Genomic DNA, 25,496 nt, shown 5'->3' with positions numbered 1-25,496 from the left:
GCCCCAGTTTCCCACTCCCCGTCTGCACTCCGGACTTTTATCTAACTGCCTGTGGGAAATCCACCTCCACTTGGCTCTTGGCACCATCTCAAACTGAACACACTCCTCCAGATGAAACCCTTGAGCTCCAGCCTGCCTCGTGCCCACCACCATTTGCTTCTCATTCAGGTTCTTTCCACTGTGGGGAATGGCTGACCCTTCCAGCCATACCGACATTTCAAGCCAGAAACCCAGGTGCCATCTCTCCTACCCGCCTCCCTTTCACTGCATCAGTCAGGGAGCCTTAATTGCTTATGCGGGTCACAGGGCGGCGTGGTTGGCAGACGTGGGACTCAGAGCTTGACTCTGCACCATCATTCAGAGCCCCGGGTTCCTTCCATCTTAGAACACTGCCGGCCTCAACCTGGCGCCTCGAAGGATGCTGCAGAGAGGGGAGAGGGAGAGAAAGGGCATGGAGCCTGTGAGGGATGCCTCTGAGAGCAGTCCATAACCTCCACTTACCTTTGTGTGAACTCAGTCATGTGATATCGGTGAGCCCCCAACAGTCGGGGGCACGCTTGCCGGTCACAGCTGGTTTGTCGCAGGGCCCTTAGTCCTGCCTCCAGACCTCCCTACACGACATAACTTTCCTTCCTGGCTGTCCTGGCTCCAAATCCAGCCCCTCCGCCTTCCCCTGCACTTCTGCCCTATCCTAACAGATATGTTTCCGTGTTTGATTGACTGTTTTTGAAATGTTCTACCTTCCCACATGTGATCTGATTCCTATGGAATTCCTATGGAATCAGATCAGGGGACTCCTGAAAAAAAGACTCTGGTCTTTTTTTTTTTTTTTTAAATTATTTTTATTAACATGTAATGTATTTTTTGCCCCAGGGATACAGGTCTGTGAATCGTCAGACTTACACAATTCACAGCACTCCCCATATCACATATCCTCCCTAATGTCTATAACCCAACCACCCTATCCCTACCCCCGACCCCCCAACAATCCTTTGTTTCATGAGATTAAGAGTCTCTTATGGTTTGTCTCCCTCCCGATCCCATCTTGTTTCATTTTTTCCTTCCCTACCCCCCCAACTCCCCACCCTGCCTCTCAAATTCCTCATATCAGAGAGATCATATGATGATTAGCTTTCTCTGATTGACTTACTTCGCTTAACATAATACCCTCTAGTTCCATCCACGTCATTAAAAATGGCAAGATTTCATTTCTTTTTAAAGTTTTTTTTTTCTTTTTTATTTGACAGAGAGATCACAAGTAGGCAGAGAGGCAGGCAGAGAGAGAGAGAGGAGGAAGCAGGCTCCCTGCTGAGCAGAGAGCCCGATGCGGGACTCGATCCCAGGACCCTGAGATCATGACCTGAGCCGAAGGCAGCGGTTTAACCCACTGAGCCACCCAGGCGCCCAAGATTTCATTTCTTTTGATGGCTGCGTAACATTCCATTGTATATATATATACCACATCTTCCTTATCCATTCATCTGTTGATGAACATCTAGATTCTTTCCACAGTTTGGCTATTGTGGACATTGCAGCTATAAACATTTGGGTGCACGCGCCCCTTCAGATCACTTAGATTTGTATCTTTAGGGTAAATACCCAGTAGTGCAATTGCTGGCTCATAGGGTAACTCTATTTTCAACTTTTTGAGGAACCTCCATACTGTTTTCCAGAGTGGCTGCCTCAGCTTACATTCCCACCAACAGTGTAGGAGGATTAGGGGACACCTTGTCTTGAAACGCATCTAAGGGAGGCAAAGCAGTGGTGGCCCCATCCTCATCCCCCAAACCTGAGAATGTGTTACCTTACATGGCAAAATGTTCTTGGCAGGTGTAATTGGGTTAAGGATCTTAAGATGGGGAGAGGGTCCTGGATTATTCAGGTGAATCCAGTGTAATCAAAAGGGTCCTCATAAGGGAAGGATGGAGGCACGAGGGTCAGAGAAGGAGAGAGTTGAGGACGCTGTGCTCTTGGCTTTGAAGGTGGTGAAAGGGGCCACTGGCAAAGAATGTCTTGAATCTGGAAGAGATAAGGAAATGGATTCACGCTAGATCCTCCAGAAGAAATGCAGGCCAGCAAACATCTGGATTTAAGCCCAGGGAGGTCAGTTTCAGACCTTCTGACCTCCGGAACTGCAACATAAGACATTGTGGCATTTAAGCCACTGAGTTGGCTTTGTTGCAATAGCAATAGGAAGGTAATTCATCATCTAAGGGCTTCTCTTAGCATTTAGCCTAAAGAGCAAGATCTTTCCCTAGACCACCGAGCTGTAAGCGCTGTACAGGCAGAGACCGGGGCTGTATTTCTTCACTCCTGCATTGCTCTGCAGCGTTGGACTCATAACTGACACAATTTCTTGAATAAATGTGTGAATAAGAGGGAGGGGAAGGGAGAGTGAGAAAAATAGGGTAAAAGGAGGAGAGGGAGGAGAAGGAGAAAAGGCGTCTTGAAATCCTCCAGTCCCAACAACACTAAGCTTTGTTGGGACTAGAGTCTGAAACAGATGGAGATAGAGAACTGGATGTGTTCTGTGGGGGTGGAAGGAAAATGAGTTGCTGTCCTCAGAGAAACCCAAGGCTCTTCCCTCCTTATCTTCCTGGAAGGGGTTTCTGGGGGGGATTCAGAGCAGGCCCCATCAAGGAGGGGAGACAAGCTAGAGCCCACGCCACCTCTGAGAGGTGGAGCATCCTGGGAGCCCCAAGGTGGCCCTCTCGGTCTCCTGCAAACCCTATGATGCAGGGCAGGAGGGTGGGCAGAGGGCTGTGAGCTCCCAGTGGGGTCAGTGACATTGTCCCCTAAAGGAAAACTATTTTTCTACTCACAGCATTTCTGACATCGAACATGTGGGTTTTCCAGGCTTCTGTGAACACTCGACTGGTTTCCCTACAATTTCATTCACTTCTGACACTAACTGTCTGCAGTTAGCCCAGACCCTTTGGCTAAGAGCTCTGTCTGAAGACTCTCCCCTCCCGCACTTTAGATGCCATTTGCAAATCATGGGTCCCCATGTTATCCATGCTTCTGTCTGACTTGACTACAAATTGGAGGTTCCCATGTCCTGCCTTCTCTTCAGTTTCAATAATTTGCAGTAGTGGCTCCCAGAATTCAGGGAAACACGTTCACCAGTTTACTATAAAGGATATAATGAACAGCCAGATGAAGGGGGTCGTAGAGTGAGGTCCAGAAGGAGCATAGGAGCTTCTGTCCTTGTGCAGTTCGGGGGTCACCTCTCTGCTAGTATGTGGATGTATTCATCCACCTAGAAGTTCTTTGAACCCCATTGTTTAGGGTTTTTATGGAAGTTCTGTTATGTAGGTATGATCCCCTAAATCCTTAGCCTTTGGTGATTAGCCCAATTTCTAGCTCCCCGCCCATGTAGGGAAGTACAGCTGGTTGCCAGCTGAAAGTACCCGCTGGCAACCAGCCATCTTTGCCCCAGAGTCACCTCATTAGCATAAATTCAGGTGTGGTCGGAAGAGCCTTATGAATAACTGAAGACACTCCCCTTACCTCTATCAGGAAATTCCACAGGTTTACGTGCTTTGCCTGGAAGCTGGACTAAGACCAAATATCCAATTCTTACCATGCGGTTCCCTAAACCCAGACACTGGGATTGGGCTCTCAAGTTATGGATTTCTATTCTAGTCTTTCCACCTGCCCTGGTGCTATAGGAATTGCCCCTGGGAACCTTAGTCCCTGGAGGGGAACCAGGCCAGGAACCTAAGGAGCGCACCGGGAAGGCTTCGATAGTGTGGCAGACCATGGGGTAGGGTGGGGCACCGTGGCGGATAGGTCCTGGAAGATGCTTGCCCTGGCAGTGGGGCCCTGGAGGGCAGTCCCGGCCTCCCCGGCCACCCTTCTAGACACCAGCAGGTCATGAGTGAACCTCTGTTCCTAATTTGAGATCTGGTCATCCAGAGTTGGGCATATGCTCAGAGACTCTCTGCCCTGGCAGTGCACACAGGGAAATTAAGTCCGGGTGGCTGGGTAGAGACTTGCCAGCGTCATGAAGGGAGCCCTTGGCAGAAGTCAACCGAATTCGAGTCTTAAGGCTGCCTTGCAGGGGCCCTTATGCTTCCTCTGCCCTCCCATGCAACCTTCTCAAATTTGTTTCCTGCTCCGCTGTGGCCCTGGTCCTGATGGGTGTGAGAGGTGGGGCAGGACAAATTCCCCAACCAGGCTTCTAGGCCTCCGACCTCCCACCTGGGAGCCCCCACTGCCCCTCATGGCATTGCTGCCTGGGGCTCTGCATCTTTCCCTGCTCCTCAACCCTCGGGAGCACGCTCTGTTTATCTGAAGGGCCCTGAGACCTCAGGAGCGTCAGCTGGCTGTCGCAGCTGGTTGGGTCAGGGCCTAATGTTCCACATTAAGGGAACATCTGTTGGCTGGGGCTGCTAGGGCATGGGCCAAACACAGCCATGCTCCACGGCCGTTCCGTGATCCGCGTGGGCCATGGCAGTCAAAGATACGCTGCTGGGTCTCTTTCAAGGACATGATGTCATAACCAGCCACGTGCCGGCTGGTTTCCTGCTGTGAAGGGTGGGCAGGAATCAGCAATAACTGGCTACTGCTGTGAGACCTGGGACCCTGCTCCCCTCACGTGGCCCCAGTGACCTAGTCTTTCTGGTTTGTTTCCCTCAGAATTTTCTGTGGGGCTTCCAGCTCCCAAACTCGGTCATCCCAGGAGCCAGGAGACCACAGGCCAATGTTACTGGGTGTGAATTCCAAAGTGGCTGGGTTTGGATTCTGAGAGACCAGGTTTTCTGCATTTGGAAGCTTTGGGTGCCTTCTTGTCCAAAGGCTAAGTCCATTGTGGACCCCGACAGGCCGGGAGCCCATGAGGTCTGCCCTAGGCCCCCCTTGCAGGCCTAGTGCCTGCCCAGTCGTCCTCTGTGACACTCCACTGGAATTTCTCCTCACCTTGCCGGGCTCTGCTTCATCTCCTCGCCTGGACCTCTCCCAGGGGAATGCTTCTCAGGGACGCCTAATTGAAATAATGAAATTAATGCCAGTAACAGCAATGAACATGCATTGAGTGGGCCTGGAGCTCCGAGAGCTTTACATGGATGAATTCATTAATCCTCACGACAGCTCTGGGCGGTGGGACACTGTCGGTCACCCTCTGACTGTCCTTGATCTGGTAAAGAAGCCCTCTCCAAAGCCCATATTTCTAGACCCCTCAGCAGGATGTGAGTCCCTTCCTGAAATTGCACTCTGCTGTCGGACCCTCCGTGTGGCCGCTTCCCTCCTCCACCTTTGCTCCCCTTCGTGGGAATTACGTCACCACTCGCACTTCCTCTGCCCACCTGATAAATGTGCGGTTGGTTCCCTGGGGCTCCCTTCTTCATGCCCTTCGCACTTCATGCCCTTTCCCTGGGGGCACTGCCGTCCCAGGGCCTCACCCTCTCCCTGTGTGCCAGAGGGGGAAGCAAGGGCTGCGCCTTGGGGGCCATGCTGAGGACATGAGGTGGTAGGTCCTCTGAAAGGTTAGCACAACTACAGGTGGGCTGGATGTCCTGCCCAGATCTTCCTTTCAGGTGGGCTGAGGGGATGGAGAATAGGACACGAGTGTCCACATATATTTTTCAGTCAGACCAACCAAACATGATGGCCCTCTGGATATGGCACATGAAGGAGGAGGAGGCATAGCAAGGGCAGTCTCTTACCGAAACCCAACTTCGGCTGCCCTTTGTTTGAACAGCCAACACTTGAGAGATGAGTTTTGATTGGAAAGCAATACGAGCTTTATTCAGGCCACCTGCCACTTGGGAAGATGGCAGTCTTGTCCAAAAACCAACTCTGTGGTGACTGCTTGGCCCAGAGATTTATTTAAAGGAGTTTAGGGCAGTTACAGGAGGGCAGTGGTCTGTAACCTTTCTTGATTGCGTGCAGAAGCCAGCTGCAGACATTATCGGGGTGCCCACAGGTCATACAGCAGGGTCTGGTGACGGGGCAGAAGGGCTGTGTTCTCTTCTAGGAAAGAATGCATCATCTCTAGGTGTACAAAGAAAGGTTTAGTTAATCACGTGGGTTACGGGTGCTTGCTAAAGTCTGAAGATGACTAGGTTGGCCAGACGGGCTGAGGTGGCTTCAAGTCTGTCTAGCTGGGGCTGAGACAGGAAACAGGGCTTAGTGGAAGATGCTGAGTGGAGTCTTGGGCAGGCTGGGTTTGGATTACTTGCGGCCTTTCACGGTGGGGATATCCAGCCTGTTTTCAGGGAGTGTAGGTCTCAGGATCCGAGGTTGTCTTTGTGTAGCTCTGTCCCTAAGTCCATGAGCCAGTGATCTTGTTCAAGGTGGGAGCAGTGAGGCTGCGGGGGCAGGGTGGCCACCGGTATATCTGCGTTCAGTTAAGGTGGGCAAGGCAGACCCATCAGGAGGGTGAAGACGTGGGCAGCTGGTGGCCAGAGGCACCTCATCGGAGAGGAGGGATAGCGTCAGAGGAAGGGGTGGAGCGTGAAGGGAGGTGAGGGAGCAGCCATGGGGTTGCCCAGACCTCCCAGGAAAGGCTGGCAGGGGTGGAAGGAGAGAGAGACAGAGGGTACAGGGTGGGCAGAGGGGCAGGAGGGTCTGCTGAGCCCCCAAATTAGTACCTGGTCATCAAGCTTGCCATCTTTCTCTTGTTCCTGGCAGCATGTGTCCGGCGATGCACCAAGTCTGGGTGATTCCTAAACACCCCTTGGTCTGCCCTTGCTCCCCCTCCAGCCCTCAGCATTTGCCTGAGTTGGGCCTGTGCCACTACTGCACTGGCCTCTTCTGTCTTTGGGCTCTGAGTCCCTTCACAGTCCCAGGCCTTGGCCACGCAGGCCTCTGCCTGGCCAGCTTTGCCCTCTTCCTCGTCAGACCGCTCAGAGCCCTGATCTCTGGAAGGCAGGGGCAGGCCTGGAGCAGCACCCTGAGACCAACCAGTTCCTGGAACTCCTCTAGAGGCCGGGAGGGCCCACCAAGGAGGCTGAGCTAAAGCTGGACCCCATCGTGATGCTGGAGGCTGGGAGGACTAGGGGAGCTGGTGTGGAGAGATAGTGGGGTGCTCCAAGGACCCCCCAGCATCTCGTGCATGGTGATCCCACCCTGGCCTGCTATGGGCCTACTTCTCCCTTCCCCATAGTCCTCCTGGCACCATGGGGCTGTGAGAGATGGAAAATCAGGTAAGAGCTCCCTCTCCACCGCAGGAGCCCCTGAAATGTCCCTGCTCCCCTTTGAGGGGTCTTCCAGGGATGAGGCTGAGCCCTGCCTCACACAGTGAGCCTCACCTTCTCTCCCTGAAACTGTTACCTCCCCCCGCAGGGGCCTGACTCACCAGGGTGTGTGTGTGTGCCCACCTGCATGAGTGTGGTGAGTGTGGTTGGTGTGGTGGGGCTGGGCCCCCTCTCACTATGGTTCTCTCCTCCATAGGCTGCCCTGGGATGTGGGACAACCTCACGTGTTGGAAGCCTGCCCATGTGGGTGAAATGGTCCTGGTTAGCTGCCCTGAATTCTTCCGAATCTTCAACCCAGACCAAAGTGAGTTTCCCCCTGGGGCTTCCCTAGGCCATGATTGGTCTACCCTTCACCCCACACTTGGCCCCAGGCCTTCCTGGGACACTAGTACCCAGGACCTAGGACCCCCTGCAGGCATGTTCCCTGTTCCAGAGCTCCCATGCTAGCAGGAACATGAGAGTACAGACCCTGGTCCGCACAGGGACATGGGAGCGCCCGCAGACATGGCTCCCAGGATGCCCTGGAGATGGGGCCTTGTGGGTGAGGCCAGGCAGTGTGTCCAGAGATGGACACACAGTGAGACGCTCTCTGGCAGTCGCACACAAGACACTCCCCCATGTCCACACTCATATACCCACTTAGAAACTAGGTATGGTATCACAAAGAGCTCTTCTTGGGACATGCCTGTGTTTGAGGTCTTGGGGGTGTGGAGCACTGATGAGCTGTGGAGATATTCAGGGGCCCCAGACTCATTTGAGAGTCCTAGGGTTGGGCAGTGGCTGAGCTGTGTGACTCAGGATGTAGGGATGGAGGCACAAGTGAGGGGGGGGTGGTGCTCCTCACAAAGGCATAAGGCTTTACTGACCGCATTTCCAAGGGAAGGGGTCTGACTAAGATGGATTCATGCAGATCTCTTCTTTGGGTGTGAGTCCACTGGGCTCTCTAGGCCAGTTCCACCTTTCAGCTGGAACCTTGTAGACTCCTGAGGAAGGTTGCTCCTAGCCAGGCCTCCCAAGCCCTGGGAAGGGCCTAGAGCCCTGCCCTGCTCCTCCATCCCACTCCTGTGGCTGTGGAGGGAAGCAGGACACCAAGTTAGGCAGGGATGGGTCCTAGGCAGGTGATGTCCTGAGAACATGTCCACAGACTGCTGAGCCCAGGGATGGGGCCTTGTTTAGGGGAGGATGGAGGGCAGGGCCTTTTGAGGGGGTGAGAGGCATCTGAGTCACTTGTGTGCTCATGCACATGACCTTGCCACCTGACCCTCAGCTTCCTGAGGCTGCCTGCCTAAGGCTTAGGCCAGGGTACTTCTAGAACTGGAGAACCTCTGAGTTCCACTCCATTATGGAGTCGTGCCTACCTCCAACCTCTGACCTGTCTATCAGAGGCAGAGGCACATTCTATTTCACTTCCAGAACGCCAGCAACTGTGACCCTGCCTGGAGGTGGGAGGTGGCAGAGAGTGGCCGTATGCTGGGGTGTGGGGCCCCATCTGAAGACCAAGGGAGGCAGGGTTTAGCTCTCCCTCCCTGTTACTTCCCCTTCTGGGGTGTTCAGCCCCACCTCCCGCCTCCAGATCCCCCAGCCCAGAAGGAGGATGCCCTGGGCTCTCCCATCCTGACAGCTGGGGGACTGGGTGTGCCCCAGAGCCAGACAGGAAGTGAATTTGGAATTAGAGGCAAAGCAGTGCAGGAGTACGCGGTAGAGTGTGTACAGGGGACATCGGTGCGGTGGCAGCCGGTGACTCAGCCACACGGCTGCTGCATTCCTGTGGAAACCGCCTTCCTCATTTCCTTTGTTCATGTACTCCTCTCATTCATCATTTACCTGAGGTCTCTTGAACGTCTGCTTTGGGTCAGGTACCATGGCGAGAGGGCTGCTTTTCAACAACAACAAAAAGGCAGAATGAATCAGTGGTGAACTAAGATGCCAAGGAAAACTTCCCTTCCCACTGTGTCCCCTCCCTCTGACAATTGCACCGTGAATGTGTTATTTACACCTGATTCTTAATGGCTCATTAAGGCAGGGCCCTTTAGCGTCTCCGTTCACAAGCCTGGATTAGTGAGACTTGCTTAGAAAGTTGAAAATGGCATTTCTTATTCTAGTTCATGGCTCCCAGGGCTGAATCTGCTTACTATAGCAGTTGTTGCTTCCTAGGCTACTGATGATAGGGGGAAGGGATTTCTCCTTCTCTGAAACACCTCGGCTCATCTCTCCTTCACTGGGTCCTATTCCGAAGGGAGAGGTAGAAGTGTCCTGTGTCTGGCCCACCCATAGCCTACAGTCCTCATGTCCCTGGGTCCCCAGCAGAGCTTGGGCATGGGGAGGGGAGGAGAGAGGAAATCAGCAGGACCCTGTGAGAACAGACCCAGCGTTAGCTCCCTGGTTTACCTATGGGTTCTCTCTCTTTCTCTGTTTCAGTGTGGAAGCTAGAAACCTTTGGTAAGAGGAACCTTGGAGAGGAGAGACCGCTGATCATCTGTCCATCTGTCCATCCAGTGGGAGCCCAGTTCTGACTGCTGGGAATGGGTGGGGGTGGAATGAGAGGCTCCTCAGGGACCAGATTCCCCCCACACCCACCCCCTGCCCTTAACCATCCAAGGAGGTGGGGGACACAGGCACTTGGAAGACATAGCCCTTGGTCTCGGGGCGCTCGGCACTGATTTGGGAGGATGAGACACACTCGTGGAGGATAGAAAATGGGCATGGTACAGCCCTGAAGGTGCGTGTGAGCCCATGTCGATGCGGACATCCTCAGTGGCCTTGATGTAGGAATGGAAGGCAAGCTTGAGAACAGGAGATACCTAGCTGTGCAGCATGTAGGCAGGATAATGAAAGGTCAGGAGAGGCTTCCTGGGGGTAGGGGGTGGAAGGTCAGCTATGTGTTGAAAATAGGGTTTTTAGAAGTGGAATGGAAAGGAGGGATCATTGCTTTCAGGGGCTTTGTCATGAGAAAAGGATGGAGGTGGAATAATCAGGAGAGAGGAGAAAAAATGTCCGTGGATGAAGTCCTGGGTGCCCCCTCGGATGAGACAGGTTTGGGGCTGAGATGGAGGCTTGTGGACCCAAGAAGAAACCCAAGCCCAGGACCCATGTAGCTATTCCTGCTTTTTTTCTGGAAAATACCCAGTCATCCTTTTGCACTCCTCTCCCAGTCTGGAGGCCCTCCCACCTCCCCGACTCTGTTCTGCTTCCACTTCCTGTGGCCCCGTGGGGAGAACTGAGTCATGGGCCGTCCTTAGCATCACTGCAGTACAAAGCAAATGGGATTGATGCTGGAGGGCACGCTGTGTCGGAGAGGGGTGCGGCTCCTGTGTGCACTGCCGCCTTTTGGCAGAGACCCCACTCTGTCCTTCAGACCTGGAACGGCCTTGACCTTCCAGGGTAGAGAGTGTACCACGCATAGCTCTGATACACGGAGGGCCGTGCGTGCTGACTCATGCCCGCTTCTGTGCTTTGCAGGAGAGTTCGATTTCCCTGACAGTAACTCCTTGGATCTCTCAGGTGAGGGCATCAACTGGGGCCCACCATGGCCTGGCTGGAGGGAGGGCATGGGCTGGCACGGGAGCTTGAGGGGCCCAGGTCCAGGGCAGGTGGGGGCTTCTGTGGCTGTGGGATCTATAGTGGGTCCTTTTCCTTCCCTGTAGAAGGTGTGGATTTTCTCCACGGAAACTTGCACTCATGGGCCCAGACAGAGCATTGTGTGTATGATTTCTGGGGGCACAGATCTCTCAAAGCCACACTAGGGACTCCAAATACAGACACCCTAGATTCAAGGGCCCCTGAAAGTTTGGAACTCCCTCAGGGGCAACAGTGGTTCTCCAACTTCAACTGTGACCTCAGTCACCTAGGCGGCTCCTCAAAACTCTGATTCCCTGCCCCTAGAGTCTCTGATTTAGCTGGCCTGGGGCAGGGAGGCGCTGAGAATGTGCATTTCCAGCCTGTCTTCCCAGTGCTGCTGAGGGGCCTGTCTGGGTAGGGGTGCCCATTTTGAGAACCAGTGCTCTAAAACCCTGTGCTCCTATGGAATTGCTGGGGTAAGAGTCTAGTGAAGTGGGTGCAGTCACTGTAAGGTTCTGACAATCTAGAGAGTACTCCGTCTTCTAGAGATTTCCTTCAGAACAATAGCGTGACAAATTCGTGGAAGAGTTCTGAACAAAAAGATTTATACGGTTCTGTGCCCACACTGTCTTATAAAAAGAAACGGAGAAAGGAGAAAAATAAAAGAAAGGAAATGGCTTCTACCTCCGGGACACTTTTAAATAATTGCTTTTTCAAAGCAGTTTCCCTTTCCTCTTCCCACCACCTTGCTGTGGGCAAAGCACAGAGGAGAGGAGGCCCATGGCCACGGCCATGACTCCCCTGGGGCATGAAGACTTTCAGAGGACTTGGAAGGAGGTCGCCAGTCACAGCTTGACATGGATTTGCTGGAAGAAGGAGGAATATGGCATCCAAATGGGGGACGGAAGCAACTCCTCTCCCTGGGCCTGCCACGCATCCTCCTTGTCCTATCATAGGACTTCGAATTCGAGAAGGGATGGAGACCCGTCGTCTCCCCACTCTGGGCAGAGCTGTCTTCTGTGGCAGGGTCACTCACCCTCTGCTTCTTCCCAAAGTCCCGGCAAGTGTGTTTTTGACTCTCTTGGCAAAAAAGAACTGGACTCATTTCTTCCAACTCTACTGGCGAGGATGCAGGGTTGGAAGAGCAGAGGGGATTCCTGTCTTGGCCTCTGCCCTTGCCTCCTTCCTGACCTTTCCAGAGGTGGCCTTTCCAGAGGTTCCCCAGCAGGGGGAACTGTCCAGCAACATGGGTGCTGGAGCCCCTCTTCTGTGAAAATGTCTTGTACACAAGTTTCTGGCCCCTGAGTCCTGTGAAAAAAGAACCATTGCCACGTGTCGTGATATACCAGGTAAACTCCCAGGAAGCCAGTCTGGGAACCAGGGTTGGTCAGGGCCAGAGTCCAAGGCTGGAGGAATAGGGGGCTGCTGACCTTCTCTCCTCCACGGAACATCTGTGGTTCACCCTTGCAGACAATCTGGAGAGGGGAAGATGAGATGAGCAATCATTAAAGGCTAAAAGGCCCCAGGCGGGGCAAAAACCAATCTAAATTCCACCCTACAGACCGTAAATGACTCTTTCCCCTTTGGTGTCCTACAAAATGGCCTTTAAAGTCTATCAAAAGGAAATTAAAGTACATTAGTGAGAGGAAACAGACCTCTAAACCTGAGAAGACAAAAGTTGTTTTTTTTTTTTTTAAACCTGAATACATATCTTAATACGATCTGGCGCTAGGTTAATGGAAGTCTGGTCCTTGTTAATCAAACAAGCCATACATGGCTTGGTGCGGGAGCTCTGGAGCTGCTGTAAGGCACAGAGCTCCCAATGTCTGAGGGGCTCTCCCGCCCCAAGGTCACTTGAGCTGATTCCTGGACCAGAATTCCTGGGTTGGAGAGCTGTGGCTGCTGGAGTCTGCAATGGTGATCTCATGTCATTGTTTTCTGTTTGCTGACGTTTGAAGAGTGCTGACCCATGGCCTGGGGAAGGCGCCAGGGCACTTCCCAGGTCCAGAGAGAGGGAGGCTCGATTCTCTTGGCCCTTGTTAAGAGATCAGCTGTGCCTTGTCCTCCCCAGTGTCCTTCACGTCCAGGCTGAGCTAGAGGTCACTAGCAAGCACTATGTTCCCTCAGACAGTGGAAAATTTCATGAGCCTTCAACCACCGTGCTTCCCAGATGTGCATATGTGGTTTCTAGAAATTCCCACTTAAGAAGTAATTTTCAAGTAAGAATTGCAGGGTCTTCTTAATCATTCCCGTGCCTCGCTGAGTGTTTCTTCTGCTGCAGACATGAGGGTGGTGAGCCGGAACTGCACAGAGGATGGATGGTCAGAGCCCTTCCCTCATTACGTAGATGCATGTGGGTTTGATGACTATGATGAATACGAGCCCGGGGACCAGGTGAGTAGTTGTCCCTTTGTGGAGGTGGCAGAGGTTGGGCTGCGGAGGCTGGTGACCAGGTGTTCCCACCAAAGACCTTGGCTCCTGTTGGGCCTACAGGTCTCTCCCTAGGAAGCACGGGAGCACCTGCTGCATAGCCAAGCCAGACACACAGAGGGCAAGGTTTTTGTTCGTTCATTCTGGGCCAAGAAGCATCTGCTTTTCTTCCTGAGGCCCCCAGCCCCCACCACATGTCCCCTACCTCCCTGGCTACTCTTCCAGGCCGCTCATCCTTCCTGTGGCCCAGCAACCGAAGGGTTGAAGCTGGGCCCAGCTGGGGGCCTCCTGGACACTTCTCCAGGCCAAGGTTGATGCCTTTTCTGGTGGGTCAGTGCCCCTGCACTCAGCAAGCATTTACTGAGCATTGACAGAGTAGAGAGCCTGTGGAGGGGAGGAGGAAGCTTGTGGGGAGAGGGTGGAGGACAGGGTAGTCGAGGCCCGGGGCTGGGGGGAAAGGAAGAGATGAGATCAGCTAGAGGTGAAGAAAGGAAGGTGGAGCTGGGTGGTGGGCCCCCAGAGTAGGCAGGCCCTGGTCTGAGGGAGCTGGGGGCTGGAGCAGCTTCCATGCGGAGCCCTGGATGTTTTGTGCTTTGCTCCAGGATTATTACTACTTGTCAGTCAAGGCCCTGTACACAGTTGGTTACAGCACATCCCTTGTCACCCTCACCACTGCCATGGTCATCCTTTGTCGTTTCCGGTAAGACCCCACACCCCCGCCACCCACACACCAGCAGCATTCAGAGTAGCAGCACCATAGCTCAGAGCCCTGGCTCTGTCCTACCCACTCCTACCCTCTCCCCTGGATGTCAGCCCTGGAGGACCCTTAGAAGGTGTTTCCCCCACCCCTACACTAACAGGTGGGAAACTCCATCCAAGAGAGGGCAACTGATGTATCCAGGGCCACGCAGCAAGGGGAACCTAGGCAGGAGACCCCCATGCCTCACTTTTATCTTCCTGGTCCAAGGGACAGAGGCCACAGGAGGGGAAAGTCTGGTGTCTCAGAGTCACGGAGCGAGGCAACAACGGCTTGGCTGTGAGGGAGGATGTAGAGAGGCGGAAAGGTGGGGAAGCCCCCGAGTCAGAGCCGTGGAACTGGCCCAGAGCAGAGCTTGGAGCGGAGGAGGGGGTCCCACGGGGCTCCTCACCTCAAGGCCTCTTCTTCCCCCGGCCTGCTGGGTTAGGAAGCTGCACTGCACGCGCAATTTCATCCACATGAACCTGTTCGTGTCGTTCATGCTGAGGGCCATCTCTGTCTTCATCAAAGACTGGATCCTCTACGCAGAGCAGGATAGCAACCACTGCTTCATCTCCACCGTGAGTGTGTGGAACCCTGGCAGGAAAGCCCTTCCAGGGCCCCCTTCCCTGTGACCCCCCCCACCCCCTCTACCCTCCAGGTACTTACCTGCTGGGACAGTGACTGTCCCCAGAGAACACAGAAATCCAGGAAGGACCATGAGTTGCTAGCAACCAGTGAGACCCCAGCTCGATGTCATTTCCTGTCCCTCAGTCTGTGTGTGTACTTGACACACAGTGTACTTGGCACACATGGCAGAGCCAATGTGGAGGGTCAGGTGGAAACACTGAGCCTCGGTGGCCCAAGGAGAGAGGGTTTGCCTGGCCTCTCGTCATTTCACTAACTGGTGACAGAGCTGAGGGGCTGCTTGGTTGGGATCTCTCCAGAACATCTCCCCAGTTCTCATACCTTTGGAGGTAAGCAGAGGTTATAGGTTTTGGTGGAACAAGATGGAAAGAACAGCCCAGAGCACAGCAGCTTGACCCAAGAGAGCACACTTGGAAGGGCCGGGGTGGGCCCCTCTGTCCGAGATTTCTGGGACCAGGAGTCTCCCCATTGATGTCTAAAAACTTCATTTGACTAAGAAGCCTCCTGCAGGGTCCTCTGTACTCCCCTACTGATGAGGATGCAGGGTTGGAAAAGCAGAGGAGAAGGAGCAGGAAAGTTGGGGGAGAATGAACCTGGGGAGAGGAGTGGGCCCTCTGCTTGCCCTCCCCCCATCCTTTTCTGACACGCCTGGAGTTGCCTCTGTGGACAGCTTCAACTCAGAATCATAGGGTGCTGCCATTTTTAACTCTTCAAATCCAGGAACCTTGAGTCTTGCAGATCTGTGGGATGCTTGAGCCCAAGTGTGCCTGAGCAGAAGGACCCCCAGGATTCTCTGTGCTCCTGCCGGGCTGGGTGGGAGTCAGCAGTGGGGGGCTTCCTGCCTCCCTCACCGTCCCCACCCTCTTTGCAGGTGGAATGCAAGGCTATAATGGTGTTCTTCCACTACTGTGTCGTGTCGAACTACTTCTGGCTGTTCATCGAGGGTCTGTACCTCTTCACCCTGCTAGTGGAGACCTTCTTTCCTGAGAGGAGATACTTCTACTGGTACATCATCATAGGCTGGGGTAGGTCACTGACTGTGGCCAGTGCTCAGGCCACATGGCTCAGGCCTCATGGCCAGATATGTCCTTGGTCCGCAGCTGATGGCATCTCTGGTTCTTGGACCCTTTCTTGCTCTTCCTGCCCATTGAAAGCCCACTGTCTGAAAGACATGGTATGCACAGGAGTTCTTCTGAGAAGTGAGATAGACAAAGTTCTGAGGGATACGTGGACATGCAGAGGCAGAGGTGTGAGGAACAGTTAGGGTCCCCAAGACTCCAGGTCTGAAAGAGAGACCTGCCCCATGGGTTAGAAACACCCTGGGAGCCCAAATCTGAGGGGACCCCAGGGCCTGTTGGTTTTCTTGTTGTCACCAGGCTTCTTTTCTTATTCTCCCAGGGACCCCAACTGTGTGTGTGTCCGTGTGGGCTATGCTGAGGCTCTACTTCGATGACACAGGGTGAGTACGTGCCCAAGAGCCAGGGCCCAGAACCCCGAGAAGGTTCTTACAGATGGGCCTCAGTGGCTCCCCTGACTTCAAGTTAATAGCCCCTGACTGCACCCCAATCACCTTCCCCCGACTGTACCCTGATTGCACCACTGATAGATCTACCCAGCCACATCTCAGCCGGATCCTAGTGAGAATGTGCAAGGTTTCAGAGGCCCTCTCCATGGCTGGGCCCAGCTCTGAGCGTCCTGTTTTCCTTTCGGGGAGGGGAGGAAGGCTATTGAGGGTGAGGTCGCACCTTCACAATCCTGAAGGGCATGGCCCTTGCCCAGGAGTCCACTGGTGATTCTAAGACGCAAGGACCAGGACACTAGAAGATCCAGAGCTGGGCTCTGGTCTGCAGCATGCCTGAAAACTCTTTTTCCAGCCAGCCCGTCCTCAGACAGCTGCAAGGGAAAAGGGCCACAGTGGGGCTGTCAGCATTGGCTTGTAGGCATCCCAGCACTGAGCTTAATCTCTCTTCTTTCTGTCTTTCAGCTGCTGGGATATGAATGACAACACGGCTCTGTGGTGGGTGATCAAAGGCCCTGTGGTTGGCTCCATAATGGTGAGTATCCTTGGGCAAGGATGGGGAAGAGACAGGGGCCTGACAGAAGGCAGGAGAAGGGGACAAATACAGAGGCCACTGCATAAGCCAGCCTTCTCCTTTTTCCTGGCTCCATTATATTTGGCGACATGGAGACACTAGTTATGTAGCTAGTCCACTAGTGTTGGACATTTATATTTTCTCATTTTTTCCTCATAATGAAAAAATGCTACTAGGAGCAATTCTGTGCATAGTTTTGAACATGGGTATTTCTTTAGACTAAATCTCTAGAAATGGAATTGTTGGGTGGGAAAGAGTACCTCTTTGTCAGTGCTTATAATATCAATCATTTAAATTTTTGCACAAGCTCCTGGGGAATGATGGTAGCTCATTGTTTTAATGTGAATTTCTCCATATTGCTAGTACAGTGAGGTACTTTTCCCCCAGACATTTATTGACAATTTGCTTTTATTCTGGTCATTATCTGTTTATTTCTCTTGCTCATTTCTCTTTTGGTTGCTTTGCTCAGTTATCTTCCTAATTGTTTCAAAGATAGTAACGCTTTATTTGTTAAGTATGTTGTAAGTATATTTCCAAGTCTGCATAATTTTATACAAACTGTCAAGTTTTGTCTTCATAAGTTCTGAAACTTGTATCTTATTATGGGAGCCTTTTCCCAGCCTAAGACATAGAAGTATTCTTAGTTGTTTTATAACATTTTTATGGGTTGGATTTTTATATATTTGTCCTGAATCTAGCTGAATTTTTATTTCTTTGATCTGAAATGATATCTAATCGTCTTTAGTTTTTTATTTTTTCTCCCAGTGGATAGATATTCTACCCTCTCATCTTCTTATTAAATAGACCATCGTTTTTCAATTATGTTGAAATGTCCTTTTATCATGAATATTCCGTATATTCTACCAGTATTCAGTGCTATGCTACTAATCTATTTGGCTGTTTCTGCAGTGAATGCCTCCTTGTCATAGTTATTATAACCTGGTAGCAGGTTTTGATGTCTAAATCAAATATGTTATAATATCCTCTTCTTCATTCTTTTTTTCCTTCAAAATTTTCTTACACATTCATTCGTTCAGGTGAACTGTCAAGTATCCTTGTCCAGCTGCAAAAAGAGGGTGGTGGAAATGTTTAGAGAAATTGCATTAAATCTATAAATTAATTTGGAGAAGTGATTTTCTTAAAATATGGAGTCTTCCTCTCCAAGAACATGGCCTGATCCTTCTCCATTGATTCAGTCTTTCCTGTGGAGACATTTTGTACAGCTTTTCCATCATCTTGTTCAGTTTAGCTCTGGAGTGCTTTCCAGGGGCGCCCAGGTGGCTCAGTGGGTTAAAGCCTCTGCCTTCAGCTCAGGTCATGATCTCAGGGTCCTGGGATCGAGTCCCACATAGGGCTCTCTGCTCAGCAGGGAACCTACTTCCCTCTCTTTCTCTGCCTGCCTCTCTGCCTTCTTGTTATCTCTGTCTGTCAAATAAATAAATAAAATCTTAGAGTGTTTTCCAGTTTGGGTTTGTATTGTGTCTGGGACTCATTCTGTCATTGTATGTTCTAGTGGGTTACAGCTGGTGCATAAGGAAGCAATTTGTTTTTGTGTATTTTTTCTTTTCTTGGTTACTTTTCTTTCTTTCTTTCTTTTTTAAGATTTTATTTATTTATTTGACAGAGAGAGAGCAGTAACAAGCAGGGTGAGTGAGAGAGGGAAAGCAGGCCTCCTGCCGAGCAAGGAGCCTGATGCAGAGCTCGATCCCAGGACCCCGAGATCATGACCTGAGCTGAAGGCAGATGCTTAACCGACTGAGCCATGCAGGCACCCCTATTCCTTGGTCTGGATGAGGATGGTGTTTGCTATATAGTTTTGAGTAGTTATTCTTCATTAAACTAAGAAAGTTTCTATTTCTGGCTTATTTTAGTGTGTATTTTTTAAAAAATCTGGAAATCAAATGTGTTTTGGAAACATTTTTTTAAAGTGGTCTCTTCCCTTAGTCTCTTCCAGTTTTTCTTCTTATGAACAATGCCACGATGGATATATTTGTGCATATCTGTGTGTGTGAATATGTCTTTAGAATAAATCTCTAGGGGGTGCCTGGGTGGCTCAGTGGGCTAAGCCGCTGCCTTCGGCTCAGGTCATGATCTCAGGGTCCTGGGATCGAGTCCCATATCAGGCTCTCTGCTCAGCAGGGAGCCTGCTTCCTCCTCTCTCTCTCTCTGCCTGCCTCTCTGCCTACTTGTGATCTCTCTCTGTCAAATAAATAAAATCTTAAAAAAAAAAAAAGAATAAATCTCTAAGAGTGGAATTTCTGGGACAAAGGTTATGTATGTTTAACATTTTCATAGATGGGATGGCTGGGTGGCTCAGTGTGTTAAGCTTCTGTCTGCGGTTCAGGTCATGATCCTGGGATTGAGCCCCACATTGGGCTCAGCGGGGAGCCTGCTTCCCCCTCTCTCTGCCTGGCTCTCTGCCTACTTGTGATCTCTCTCTCTCTCTCTCTCTCTCTCAAATAAATAAATAAATAAATCTTTAAAAAATGTTTTTCATAGATATCAAATGAGCAGAATCCAAGATTGCTCATTTCTCATGTCTTTGTTGATTCTTTGATCATTGAACTATTCACTAGTCTTACAGGGGATAAAGGTAGCTTATTGTTTTAATCTGTTAGTGTAAGAAATATTAGATTTTGACTTTCTTGGTTTTTTTTTTTTACTTTTTTTGCATTTCTGGTATAAAACCTTTAGGCCATGATCTGTTTGTTCTTTTAATGCAGTGATAAATTCTATTTTTTAGTATCTTATTTATAGTTTTTGCATTACTTTTTGTAAGTTCTCTGGGTCTGTGTGTTTGTGAGTGTGTGTGTGTGTGTGTGTGTGTGTGTGTGTGTGTGTATCTGTATGCTTTCTTTGTTGTCTGGGATTTGTTTTTTTTGTTTTGTTTTTTAAAGATTTTATGTATTTGATAGAAGGAGACACAGCGAGAGAGGGAACACAGCAGGGGGAGTAGAGTAGGGAGAAGCAGGCTTCCTGTTGAGCAGGGAGCCTGATGCAGGGCTCAATCCCGGGACCATGAGATCATGACCTGAGCCGAAGTCAGATGCTTGACTACTGAGCCACTGAGGTGCCCTGTTGTCTGGGATTTGTAGTGGAGTTTTGTTAGCCTAATAAGCAACTTGTGAGGTTGTCTTTTTATTTGCTTTTAAACAATGACATAGCCTGTAAATGACATCTTCCCTAAAGGTGTTATGAAACTGGTCTGTAAAGTTAACTGGCCCCGAGCCTTTTAATGCTTATGTCTTTGATTACTTTTTAAAATTTCTCCTGAGGTCATTTCTCTACTTAGATTTTCTACACTTCCTTGATTTGATTTTGTTATTTTCTACTTTCCCATTTTGTTTGATTTTCTCTTATGATTCAGAATATTCTATACATCTGTTGTCTTGTTCTCCTTCTCATCCCTAAATTTGCTTACTTGCATGTTCTCCTTCTGGACTGACTAACCTCTGCAGGGAGCAGCAGCAGGTTCTGTGCTGAATTCCTGGGACTGTTGGGGCCCTGGGCTTGAAGAGAGGGAGACTACTAGGAGAACTACCTTCGTGGAGAATGTGGAAACAAACCAACAAGACCAGACCCCCAAATAAAGTTTTTATTGATCAAATCTACTTTTACTCAACTTTTTATAATGAATTTTTATCTTCAGTAGTTTCCTTCTTATATAAGTTAAATGGGTGGCACTTTCCCCTTAGCTTTTGATTTGAATGCTTAATTATTTTGTCTTCAGTATTTAGTATTTTTAGTGTCAAGTTATTGTTAAGTTAGTGTCAAGCTCTACATTTTTTAGTGTCAAGCTCTTCATTTTTTTCCTCCGGCTGTAGCTGCTTTGGCTACTTTCAGAGGCTGTTGCCATGTGATCCTCACCTTATGCCTTGTTTCCATTTATTGGCTCCCCGTCCCCTTTGCTTTCTCACTGTTTAGAGAGATTTTTGTCCCTGATCTTTCTCTGAAGGTAAAGGCTATTATTGCTATTCCCGGGCATCTCTTTAATTAATAATGCTTATGGCCATCCATTCTGGTTCCCCATGTTCCATTCTTTGAACTTGGAGTTTCTCCAGAGGACAGTTCCCACCTCTGCGGGAGCCTCTTTTCTCTCTGTTGGGTGTTGTTTTCCATGACCCCGATCCTGTTTGCTCTTACTCTACCAGAAATTGGCTGCTTTTCTGGCTCACTCCGGATAATCTTTCCTATTCCTCATGATTCCTATGAAATTCATGTTCTTTGCTCTTTTCTGTCATGTTAGCACTAGTAGGTGGTGAGGTAAACGCGTGTTCTCCTGCCACCGGCTTGAATTATAAGTCGAGATGGGATTTTGACTGATCAGGGAGGGCTGAGGCTGTAACAGGCCAGGCCGAGGCAGGGCTGCGGCAAGTCTTGGCCCGGAATCAGTTCTATTTTTCTTTGTTCTTCAGGTTAACTTTGTTCTCTTCATTGGCATCATCGTTATCCTTGTGCAGAAACTTCAGTCTCCGGACATGGGAGGCAATGAGTCCAGCATCTACTTGTAAGTACCTTCATGTGAATGCCATTGTCACTTCCAACAGCTGTGTGGGCCCTGCACCCGAGTCACAGGAGAAGGCCTAGGTATTTCGCGGACAGGGTATTTGCAAGATTTCTTTCTGATTAAAGTGCCCTTAAAATGTAGCTGCCCGCCTATTCTTCAGCCAACCCAGCTGCTAATCTGCATGGTGGGAGGGAAGAAAGAGAGGATGAGATGGTCAGATCCTGGGTCGCACTAGCAAAATCAAGGTGGAAAACACCAGATTCCTTAGGGTAATTAGGGCCTTCGTTGTTGAGCAGTTGGGTTTCCTTTGGGGATCTTGGGTCTGTGGGAAGTTCATGAATGCCACTGGATGCACCATTGCCTGATGTCCCCACCTCCAGCCCAGTGTGTGCAAGTTGCTCAGGCCTGACTGGCGAGCCAGGTGGACATTTTTGCTGGTCTGGGTATTGGAAGGGGGGAGTCCTTTCTCTTTTCTACCTTCTTTCAGGGCAGCTTTATCTCTGGGTCTGGTTTTCCTCCTGCAGCTCCCCCTCCTCCTCCCTGAGCAGACGTACACTGATATGTTTGAGATCCAGGGGGTTTGGGGGCAACCCTTACCATTGAGCATGGGTTTTCTCCACTTCCATGGCCATTTGGCTTGCTTTCTACAAGTATTTTTGGAGTCACTAACAGCTTGTCCCACTTGTTCTGTCAGCCTTCCCCCAGCCTTCCACCTGTTCTGAGTCTAAGCATCTTCTCTTTCACCCATCTTGCCTGATCATCCCGAGAATGACCAGCTGGTTGGGGTATGGGGTTTGGGGACATTTCTGATGCTGATGAGGAAGATCGATCCCCTGTGGTTGGCTGGAAGGGCCAGATGGGCACAGAACATTGGAGGGCAGTCTAGTGGTCTGTCCATAAGCAAGGTAGAAAATGTGTTGCCTCCTCGGTTTTTTAAGAAGAAGGCAGGTTAGAAGGAGCCGAGGTCTTCTCATGGCATCAGTGGGGAATTGGTCCTGCCTTCATCAGCCACCCCAACCCCAGGCTCAGAACCCTGATGGCTACCAGTGGACAAGTAGGACAGCACAGAGAGACCCAGCAGAGGGTTCTCTGCAGCTGACCATTGTCCTGCATAGAAGGGGAGGCAGGAGCTACCCAGAGACCAGCCCCAGATCCTTCCGCTCCTTGGGGCTTCCCCAGGGAGGTGGAGCTTGCCCTTGGTCTGTAGGTTTAACTTGGGCACTCTTCCTTGTGGAAGTCCTTCTTGTGGGGGTGGGGGCTCTGCCCAGGGCCTGGGTTGGTCAACCTTTTTTTCCCTGCATTTAGGATGATTACATTACATTAGAAAAGACCCTTTTTTTTTTTTTTTTTTTGCTATTCATTTTCTGTTTTTTTTTTTTTTTTCATGTTTTTGCCAACCCATGCTTATGTGTATGTGTTATGTCGTCAAAAATTATGCATAAATCATAAAGTTTCTGAGGCCTTGTACTGGGGGGTCATCCATGGGGCTGGCTCCCTGCAACTAAGTGCCCTTGAGGGGTCATCCCTGTCTTAGTCTCCAGAACCCACAAAACAGGGCCCTCCTGCTTCCCTCATCTCCCCTCTGCCATCGGCACTCATGACCTCGTGTCTGCACCCACACGGTTATTTCAGACATAGGAGGCTAGAGTAGTAAAGGGTCCCTCTTCTCTCCTTTGAGCTTATCTTTCATTCCTCCACTCTTTGCTTCCTGGTAGGAAGTGTTTTCCCTTCTTTGGTTCCTAGGATCTCTTCTCTGGGAGGCTCTGCCCACTTCCCCTCACCCTGCCTGTGCAAGGATGTACACAGGGGCCCAGCTGCTGCCTAAATAAGGACACTTCTCGGACCCCAACACCGAACTTCAGCTCAGACATCTTGTCCCAGGCAGTAGGAAGCCCCAGGGTCTGGTGGAGAGAAGGGTGGGGCTGGGGGGGCTTTCAAGTTACCACAGGCTGGGAGCTGTAGCCTTTGGGCCTTCCTGATGTGTAGATGACAGTTTCTCAAAGTGGTTTCTACATTTACGTGCCCATGTTGAAAGAACCAGCTGGTTGGTTTGCTTCCATTCTGGAGGAAAAAAAAAAAAAAATCATTTTGCTATCTCCGTACATCCTCTTCTTAGACAAAACCTGTACTTGTCTCCAGCCCCAGAGATGGAAAACTCAGATGTGGTCTGCAAGCCAGCGGGGAGGGCTGATGTGGGATAAGGGATCAATTTGATCCTATGAAATTTAGCAACATTTCTGAGCATTTGCAGGGTCAGGGAGACCCAGGGCGGGACAATCAAAGTGACGGTGCTGCTGGGGACTGCAGAGCTCCTAGCAACCCTTGCCACTCTGACCATGCACAATTTGTGCTCACAGACACCCAGTGAATCTGATGGGCTGAGTTGCCAACTGTTCAGGATAATCCGCGTTTTACAGCTGAGGGAACTAGTTGTCAGTGAAGTGAAATGAATCCAGTAGGAACGAGTGGAGCCATGGCTCTAGGACAGCAGGGGCCCTTGGCTCTGAGCTTGACTGCACTGTCTTTCCTATCCTCCAGGAAGTTACAGACGAGAGATGGTCCCTAAATAAGGGGATAAACAAGGCTTCCTGGAAGAAGAGGCCCCAGTGGGATCCGGCCTTGTAGAGAACATCCCCACCTGGAGTGCTTTGGGCCCGGGAGGTGTCTGTTGTTGGGGAGGGGAGATTACGGGGGTGCTGGACGGAGGGGAAGGGCCAGGACCTGGTGGGAGAGGAGATTTCAGGGCTGTGCCCGAGTCCCCTTGGTCCACCAGAGGTATGTGTGGGGCTAAGAAGCCCCTTCCGATCTGCCCACAACAGCTTTCCGGTTTTTTCCTCTGTTTCCAGAACAAATTTAAGCCTGAGAGTCCCCAAGAAAGCCCGAGAGGACCCCCTGCCTGTGCCCTCAGACCAGCATTCACTCCCTTTCCTGTAGGTTGGTTCCAGCTGCTCAGATGATAAGGGTTTGAGACACGGCTTCTGTTGGGGGCTTGGAGGCCCGTAGGGGGGTGGCGACACTGAGCCACCCACACTCTCACCTCAGGCTTCTGATGGAATGAGGGGCTGGCCTCAGGCCATGGACAGTGGCCAGGTGTGGAGTGTGGGCCTGGGTCAGGCTTGGCATGTGCTCTGGTTCCCTTTGGTCTGGGGTTGGGGCTAGGGCTCAACCTGAGGCTGGGGTCAGGGTTAGTCTGCCCTTTCCTGCCCTGAGCTCTGTGAGGTGCCAGCTGGCTCAGAAAGGGAAGGGTGAGGTCCCTGCACAGGCACCAGTTGTGCTGAGACCACCTCCAGGAGCCGGCTGTCCTCCCAGCGGGCTCCCCAGGTCTGCTTCCAGCGGGTGTTGGAAGCTGCCTCTCAGCTCTCAGGTGGGGGAGGGAAACCCCACATGTACTTCCCTTGGGGACCTCGCAGAGCCAGTCTGCATGGCCTCTTGGGGTAAAGGAAGGAGGTTGTCACTAGTGATGTCGCTAGTCGGCAGGGCTGTGTCATACCCAGTGTCTGAAGGACGGCATTGACTCTAAAGACAGGCTCTGTCATGGCAGAAATGCAGCCAGGAAGCTGTCAGCCGAGGAACTCAGCCCACAGCCTAAGGCTCCCAGTTCACAGGGAGGTCCATTTTCCACTTCCAAAGCACCCCTACCCTATCGGGGAGCACCCTGTCCTCAAAATTCCTGTTAAGGATCAGCAGCGGGGAATGGTTACTCCCATTTTGCAGATGGAGAAACTGAGGCCTGAGACCACCCAGCAAGTCACTGTCTAGACAAAGCCTTGAGCTCAGGAGCCCTCACTCCCTGCCTTTCCCCAAGGTTGGAGAGGGGCATAGAGCCTGAGCTTGTCCTCAGTGGTGGAGGAGGGGGTAGGAGCAGGCAGGGGAGCTCCAAGATCTGCTGAGCTGAGCTTCTGGCTGGAGTGCCGGTGTGGTGTGCAGTGATTCCCCAGGTGCTGGGCCAGGGTTCCAGGGGGATATGGCATCTCAGGGCCAGGAGGGACCCTTTGGAGAGTGTTTGGCTCAGGCTGAGATGTTCCACGGACCTGCCCAGTGACCCAGCACCACACTGCTGGCCAGGAGCAGGGTGGATTAGACACAAAGCTGCCCTCTGGGGTGGGTGGGGTTGGGGGGGCTCCAGCCTTCTGTGGGGTGTTCCCTGGGGCCTCATAGCCCAGGGCACGCTGCACACAAAGGCACCAGAGCTTCCATGGAGGTTAGCCTGTGACCATAACAGGCCTTGAAAATCCATGTGCTGCCTCCCTGAGTTATAGGCCAGGGCTCCCTGGTTTCCAGAAGGAGGAGTGGACCCTGTACCTGCTATGGGGCTCTTCAGCCTT

The 25,496-nt window shown here is 51.4% G+C and overlaps 1 protein-coding gene across 4 annotated transcripts in view; it reads left to right on the top strand.

Moving 5' to 3' along the window:
- The window catches only part of ADCYAP1R1 (ADCYAP receptor type I), a 58,428-nt gene that overhangs the window by 19,178 nt on the left and 13,754 nt on the right, over positions 1-25,496 (top strand). For all 4 annotated transcript variants that reach the window (XM_059396623.1, XM_059396621.1, XM_059396622.1 and 1 more), the window contains 10 exons: positions 7,396-7,503; positions 9,618-9,638; positions 10,659-10,700; positions 13,039-13,151; positions 13,790-13,887; positions 14,372-14,504; positions 15,443-15,596; positions 15,970-16,030; positions 16,556-16,625; positions 21,080-21,171. In XM_059396623.1, the coding sequence (XP_059252606.1) occupies positions 7,396-7,503; positions 9,618-9,638; positions 10,659-10,700; positions 13,039-13,151; positions 13,790-13,887; positions 14,372-14,504; positions 15,443-15,596; positions 15,970-16,030; positions 16,556-16,625; positions 21,080-21,171 (892 nt within the window). The remainder of the gene's footprint in view (positions 1-7,395; positions 7,504-9,617; positions 9,639-10,658; positions 10,701-13,038; positions 13,152-13,789; positions 13,888-14,371; positions 14,505-15,442; positions 15,597-15,969; positions 16,031-16,555; positions 16,626-21,079; positions 21,172-25,496) is intronic.

Source organism: Mustela nigripes, chromosome 4 (genome assembly GCF_022355385.1).
Source record: "Mustela nigripes isolate SB6536 chromosome 4, MUSNIG.SB6536, whole genome shotgun sequence".
NCBI classification, from domain to species: Eukaryota; Metazoa; Chordata; class Mammalia; order Carnivora; family Mustelidae; genus Mustela; species Mustela nigripes.
This window is presented reverse-complemented; position numbering and strand designations above follow the sequence as displayed.